The sequence below is a fragment of the Colobus angolensis genome, unplaced genomic scaffold (genome assembly GCF_000951035.1).
Source record: "Colobus angolensis palliatus isolate OR3802 unplaced genomic scaffold, Cang.pa_1.0 Scaffold62, whole genome shotgun sequence".
Classification (NCBI taxonomy): Eukaryota; Metazoa; Chordata; class Mammalia; order Primates; family Cercopithecidae; genus Colobus; species Colobus angolensis.
Window position 1 is genome coordinate 6884083 of NW_012119821.1, and position 7524 is coordinate 6891606.

At 37.7% G+C, this 7524-nt stretch overlaps 1 protein-coding gene across 3 annotated transcripts in view; it reads left to right on the top strand.

The window, feature by feature from the left end:
- The window catches only part of HSD17B4 (hydroxysteroid (17-beta) dehydrogenase 4), an 87932-nt gene extending 85328 nt beyond the window's left edge, over positions 1 to 2604 (top strand). For all 3 annotated transcript variants that reach the window (XM_011963685.1, XM_011963686.1, XM_011963687.1), the window contains one exon: positions 2176 to 2604. In XM_011963685.1, the coding sequence (XP_011819075.1) occupies positions 2176 to 2265 (90 nt within the window). In that variant the 3' untranslated portion in view covers positions 2266 to 2604. The remainder of the gene's footprint in view (positions 1 to 2175) is intronic.
- The last annotated feature ends 4920 nt before the right edge of the window (positions 2605 to 7524 follow it).

Sequence of the window (7524 nt, forward strand, 5' to 3'; positions counted from 1 at the left end):
ATGTTTTCAAAGTGTAAGAAAATAGTATTTTTAAGGTTAGGATAAGATAATTTATGTGGAACTGGAGGGAATATAAAATTGGTATAGGCCAGGAACAATGTCTGGTGCCTGTAGTTCCAGCACTTTGGGACGCCAAGGCAGGAGGATTGCTTGAGTCCAGGAGTTTGAGCCTGGGCAACATAGTGAGATCCTGTCTCTACCAAAAAAAAAAAAAAATTAGCCTGGTGTGGTGGCACACACCTGTGGTCCCAGCTACTTGAGAGTCTGAGGTGGGAGGATCACTTGAGCCCAGGCGGTTTAGGCTGCAGTGAGCGTGATCATGCAGCTGTAGCCTGGGTGACAGAGCAAGACCCTGTCTCAATCAATTAATCAATAGTTGGTATAGCCTTTCTGGAAAGCACAGTGCTTCCAGACTTTCTTCCTTGATGGCAGTTTATAGTCTACTACTTTTTGTATTGCACTCCTAGGCCAAACCATATACCTGACAGTTTCATTTATGAAGTAGTTCAACACAATTAGTTTTTTGTGTTCAACCAGTATGACTGTATTTTCCTTCCAAATTAACAGCATTCCAAAGTGCCCCTGAGAGAGTTTGCTGTGATGTCCGGTGCATGGCAGTGCAGAGTTTGGAAACTGGCAATATGGACGTATCGTTAAGAGCTTTAAGAAATAAGAAAATAGATAGGAGGAAAGATTTATGTACAAAATTCTTCTGCTCAAAAATGTTCAAAATTGATATTTTTACTTCAAGTAATTAGGTGTTCTTGTTTTAGGTTGTAAATCTCTTTCAGAGTTTAGTACCTAGCAGGCAGGCCTAAGTACTGACTCCTTCCCTGCACGAGTTGCAGACCATCGTTTTGTTTGTTTGTTTTTTGTAACTGCATAGTGAAAGAAATCTTAGTTTTGAAATTCTGGTCTCCTGTTTGAATTTCATTGTGACTGAATGAGCTCTCTCTTACTATTTCTGGAATAAAAAGTTGTTGCCTTTTCTCCAGTTTACAAGGGTCTGCTTCTGAGACTAAGTGGTGCTAGTTAACAAGTATTGTTAACAAGCATTGCTGAGCAAAGAACACTTGAGTTTAAGCCCTGGCTCTACTTCTTGCTGGCTCTGTAGACTTGAGCAGGTGATTTAATAAGCTCTCTGAAATTCAGTTTCTCATCTGTCAACCGGGGTAAGAACTGCTGATGTGCCCACTTCAAGTTGACAGCTGTGATTCTTAAGTGAGATTATATTTGTGGAGTTGCTTTGTAATGCTAAGTGTGTATAGGTATCACTATTTTTTCCATTTAGCTGGAAATCTAGAGGCTTTTTCACTTCATATTTTATGTAAGCTGCAAAAACTATGATTGATTATTTTTATTTTACTGATAGGGAATTTGCACTGAAGGAGAACTTAAGGAACTTGCACCAGTTTCTATATCAGGTTAGACACAGAACTGCTACAGGAGCCCTTTGTTTTTTAACACACAAGCTTTTGCTTCGTAATAATCGTGAATTAATACTCTCTTATCACGTCAAACTAAACTACGCACTGTACACATTATTTTATTTAACGCACACAATAGAGTTGTGTTATTTAAGTACTGTTGTGATGCGTTTTATGGATGAGGAGATTGATGCTCAGAGAGGCCACGTATCTAAGCATTTTCTCAAGCTCACCTTGCTATTAAGGGGCAGAGCCTGGAATTTAACTTAGGCATTCTGATGCTACAGCCGTGATCTGTTTACTATTGTGTTATATTCTCTAATTTGTCATTTCGTGGCTTTCTAGTTCATGAAACTGTAGTAAATATTTTAAATCTGCTTTTAAAAGTTCTGAATTGAATATTTTTATTAGGAATACAGTGTAGCCTTTTATTAATATGGTCTCAAATTCACATGTAAGAACCTAAAGTAAAGCCAGAAACGTAGGTTGAAACAGAACTCCCAGATCCGTGAGTTCAGATAAATTATTGTAGAGTTTTCTAAAATACACAGGAGTCATTTTTTCTTTTTTAGATATCTAAAAAGTATGTGCTATCTATAGTTATTAAATTGTCATTGCTAAATAAAAGTTGCCTTTGTTGTCCAGAATTATTAACTAAATTGTATTCAGCCTGAATAATGATCTTAAAAAAAAAAAGAAACTATAACATGGTAACAATTGGCACTGTTTTTCCATCCTCTCCTTGCAGGCATTCTTTAGTGGCAGACTGAAGGCCAGAGGGAACATCATGCTGAGCCAGAAACTTCAGATGATTCTTAAAGACTATGCCAAGCTCTGAAGGGCACACTACACTATTAATAAAAATGGAATGATTAAATACTCTCTTCACCCAAATATGCTTGATTGTTCTGCAAAAGTGATTAGAGCTAAGATGCAGGGGAAATTGCTTAACATTTTCAGATATCAGATAACTGCAGATTTTCATTTTCTACTAATTTTTCATGTATCATTATTTTTACAAGGAACTATATATAAGCTAGCACATAATTATCCTTCTGTTCTTAGATCTGTATCTTCACAATAAAAAAATTTCACCTAAGTCCAGTTTCCTTAGAATTTGCGATAGCATTGATAAGTTGAAAGGAAAATTAAATCAATAAAAGCCTTTGATACCTTTTTTTTGTGATTTTCTATTTTTTTATTTATTGATACCCGAGTTTTTATGTGAATTTGCATATATGCACTCATTTTTCACACTTTGTTCTGATAGTATTCTGTTTTAAAGCAAGAGAAAAGTCTTTGTGCTCCCAAATAGTTTTTCTTTACTTCTCCCCTCCCCTTTGCTGGAAATTCTTCTCCCCTCCCCTTTGCTGGAAATTCTTTACTACATATAATGTTTATAAATCTACCAAGTATAGCTTTCTTGAATAATCAGCAGTCTCAAATCAAAAAGATGGTCACTAGCAAGTACTGCCACGTCACTGTTTTCCTCAGCATTTAGCTCTGATGAAGTGTCCTGGGAGATGCTCCTTGGGTAAGTTGGCTGCAGAGGTGAGCAGCAGCAAGTGGGATGCAAAGGTCAGGGTTGGAGTAAATTTCAATCATGTAACACAGCTGAGGAGAATATGTGTGGGTGGCTAGTAGGGGCTGAGTTTCCCAGGAAGCCGACTTTGAGACAGAGATTCATGTACAGGAAGTTGACTTGGGAGGTGCTTTTAGGAATAGTACCTGCCAGGAGAAGCAAAGGAAGCAGAGCTGGGTGGACGGAGACGTTAGGCTGTGGTTGCAGTTACCATAAGGCCTGGACTGATCTTTTGGGTAGCTCTGAAGCTGGGATGACCATTCAGAATTGTCCTGAGGCAACTGGTCATTGTTATGACCTGCTCTGCCGTGGGGCCATGACCTTGATCAAAGCGGCAGAGCAATTTCTGGAGTTGGCTTGCCCAGCAGTTGGGGGAATATGTCTTTTTTTTTTTTTTCCTTAAAACTTTTAAGTTCAGGGCTACATATACAGGATGTGCTGGTGTGTTACATAGGTAAACATGTGACATGGTGATTTGCTGCACAGCTCACACCATCACCTAGACATTAAGCCCAGCATCCATTAGCTGTTCTTCCTGATGCGCTCCCTCCTTCCACCTTCACCCCCACAACAGGCCCCAGTGTGAGTTGTTCCCCACCATGTGTCCATGTGTTCTCATCATTCAACTCCCTCTTATAAGTGAAAACATGCAGTGTTTGGTTTTCTGTGCCTGCATTAGTTTGCTAAGGATAATGACCTCCAGCTCCATCCATGTCCCTGCAAAGGACATGATCTCATTCTTTTTTAAGGCTGCAAAGTATTCCATTGTATATAGCAACCACATTTTCCTTACCCAGTCTATCACTGATGGGCATTTGGGTTGATTCCATGTCTTTGCTATTGTGAATAGTGCTGCAGTGAACATTTGTGTGCATGGACCTTTATAATAGAATGATTTATATTCCTTTAGGTAAATACCCAGTAATGGGATTGCTGGGTCAAATGGTATTTCTGCCTCTAAGTCTTTGAGGAATTAGCACACCGTCTTCCACTATGGTTGAATTAATTTACAGTCCCCCCAATAGTGTAAAAGCGTTCTTATTTATTCATAGCCTTGCCAGCATCTATTGTTTCTTGACTTTTTAATAATAGCCATTCTGACTGGCATGAGTTGATATCTCATTGTGATTTTGATTTGCATTTCTCTAATGATCAGTGATGTTGAACTTTTTTTCATGTTTCTTGGCCACATGTATGTCTTCTTTTGAGAAGTGTCTGTTCATGTCCTTTGCCCACTTTTTAATGCATTGTTTTTTTTCCTGTACATTTGTTTAGGTTCCTTGTAGACTCTGGATATTAGATCTTTGTCAGATGGGTAGATTGCAAAAATTTTCTCCCATTCTGTAGGTTGCCTGTTCACTCTGATGATAGTTTCTTTTGCTGTGCAGATGCTCTTTAGTTTAATTAGATCCCATTTGCCAATTTTTGCTTTTGTTGCAATTGCTTTTGGCGTTTTCGTCATGAAATCTTTGCCCATGCCTGTGCCCTGAATGGTATTGCCTAGATTTTCTTCTAGGGTTTATAGTTTCAGGTGTTTACATTTAAGTCTTCAACCCATCTTGAGTTAGTTTTTGTGTAAGGTGTAAGAAAGGGGTCCAGTTTCAATTTTCTGCATGTGGCTAACTAGCACTTGCAGCTTCATTTATTAAGCCTATTAGAGAATCTTGTTTCCATTGCTTGTTTTTGTCAAATTTGATAAAGATCAGATGACTGTAGGTGTGCAGTCTTATTTCTGAGTTCTCTATTTAGTTACATTGCTCGGTGTGTCTGTTTTGTACCAGTATCATACTGAGGAATATGTCTTTCAATCCTGAACGGGGCTTTGTAGAACTCAGCACACTTTATTTGAGGAAACAAGAATGTAAATTCAGGGATCAGGGGAGGTTTCAGAAATTTCGAATTGCGATACTTAGAACAGTGATGGAACAGTAGAAGACTGTTGCTGATTTTAATGAGTGAACAGGATAAGTAGAAGGCGTAGAAAGAAATTATATTTTTGGCCATTATGGCTTTGTCTCATGAACTGTATAGTATTTTTAAATTTAATTCAGAGTGATCTGTTATGCCAATTGAATTAAAAAGAACAATGGCAGTATTTTTAATGTTGGTCTATTGTACTAAATAGTTGTTTCTGTTGAGCTTGGGAAAGCTTTAGTGTCCAATAGAAATAGCATATTAAAATTAATGCCACCATATATTATTGAAAGTGTTGATTATATACCCTAGATACCTAAAACTTAAGGAAGTTATGTTTTAATTTTCTTACAGATCTCTGTCAATATTAATGGTCAGAGAACTACTCATATCCAGATTTGGCAACTTATTAGTCATGCTCTTTAACCCTTCTGTAATACTTAATATTGTCAAATGCCCCATCCTCCTTAATTCTTCTTACCTTTCAGTGAGAAATATATTAACTTCTTAATGAACCTGTTAATCTGACTTCTACTTGTCTCTTTTGTGATTTCCTTTGACTACCAGTGGAGTTCATTTCGAGAGGCAGTTTCCCAGGGTTTTACTGGGATCTTATTCACATGGGCTCCTCTCCCTGAGCACATCCCCAAATTCCAGACTCAGGAGGAAAGCAGGTGTTTAGCATAAACCACATTGTTTGTACAAACATGGCACAGAGAGCCACTCAGTGAGGAAATGGTGGGAAGCTTCCCAAAATTTAAGTTCCCAGATACCAGCCAGGGGTCAACCTCAGAAGCATATCTTTCTAAGGGCAGCAGGCTCAAAAGGTCTGCTTTGTTAGCTCTTTTTCTACACTGATAGGATCAGCCCCAACCAAGCCACATTGCCTAAGAGCAAATCGGGTGTGATAGCAGGAAATTTGGAGGTCTGGAAAGCCAAATCCCAAATATCCACCCCACAGGTTCTTTAGCTCTCTTAATTTGCTTCTTTACCTTAACATCAGGTAAACTATATATCCCTAAGCCTTCCAAGTGTCGCCTGTGTGAGACAGCTCAATGGATCCTAGTGGAATAATCTCTGACTTCTCACAGAACTTTTTAAAGCAAACAATAAGAAAGTTGATTTTTTTGTTTCCATTGGGAATAAATAGATTTGAATAGTATTACCCCAGCATTTTAACTTTGCCTGATAGGTCAACAAATAAAGCAGAAAAACTATGATAATCCAGTTCCACTGAGAAATTCTGAAGTTCAGAAACTTCAAAAGCTGACAGTTATGGAAAGCGATTTTCTGAAGAGAAGAACATTTTAGGTCAATGTGGACTAAGCTATTTTTATGAGGGGAGAGGAGAGAAAATAACCTATTTTTACAATGCATAAATAGGCAAAATACAGAAATTGCAAGCCTTAGCTAAAAATGAGTCTAGATTTATATTACATGTATACATAGTATATTAGCTGAAGTTGCCCAATTAAGTGATTTCTAGACATTAGGGTTAACATAGCTTAAAAAAAAAAAGATACCTGAGATTGTCAAGTTTGAGGCACTAAAATTCAAAATTTAACCGTATAAGATGTGTTTGTAGCTTCATTCGAATCCATCTTTTAAGAAGCTTGGTTATATAACTTTTAAGCCCCCAGCTCACAAGAATGGAAAAATAGTCAAGTAGAAAGAACCATGTGTTGTTGCAGGGAGCACTGGCTGGGGGGAGTTTTTGTAGGAAGCGTGGAAGAAGTCATAAAATTAACCCAGAAAACAGACTAAAAAGTATCATTTGAAGTCAGGTTGAACAGCTCTATACACCTTAATCTCTTGAAGTTACAGGAGTGTCAGTTAAGAACAATGATGGGTTAAATCAGGGGTCAGCATGTATTTTCTGTAAAGGGCCACACAGTAAAGATTTTAGGCTTTATGGGCCACATTTGGTCTCTAGCTTATCTCTTAAAACAAAAACAAAAACAAAAAAACAAACCTAAAATTGAAAAAGCCATTCTTAGTTTGCTAGCTGGACAAAAAACAGGCTGGAAACTGGATTTGGTCTGCAGGGTGGGACCTGGATGTGGGTGCTGAGAGCCACCGGCTTAGAAAACAAAGTGTTCGGCTGTCATCGTGATTTAAAAAAGAAAATTATTATTTTTTTAATTTTTGTAAATTATTTTATTCCATGATGATTTAGAGGGACTATCTTCAAACCAGTGCACATATTTCATAAATAATATCTGGCCACTTTCTCACCAACTGAGTAATTAGTTCCACAATAAGCCACCTCACATCTTTCAGCAAGAAATACATTAAATTTAAATAGTAAAGACATTACATAATGGATAAGGACACAATTAAAATTTGCTTTAAATATTTGTTTTGGGGAGAAGACACCACACTTCTACTCAATGAATAGAAACATTTTTACAGTCCAGAGGTCTTTTAGTTTTTTAACACCTACTATGCCATGAATTCATAGGGAATAGGTTCCAGCAACTCAGGCTCCTTCCCATCGGTTCTCACACAGTGTGCTTCGCTGAGTGGAGCAGACTGGCGCTTCAGTTGAACCCAGGCACCTTTCTCTTTGGCTTCTTTCTTTTTCTGATTATTTTCCTTCAT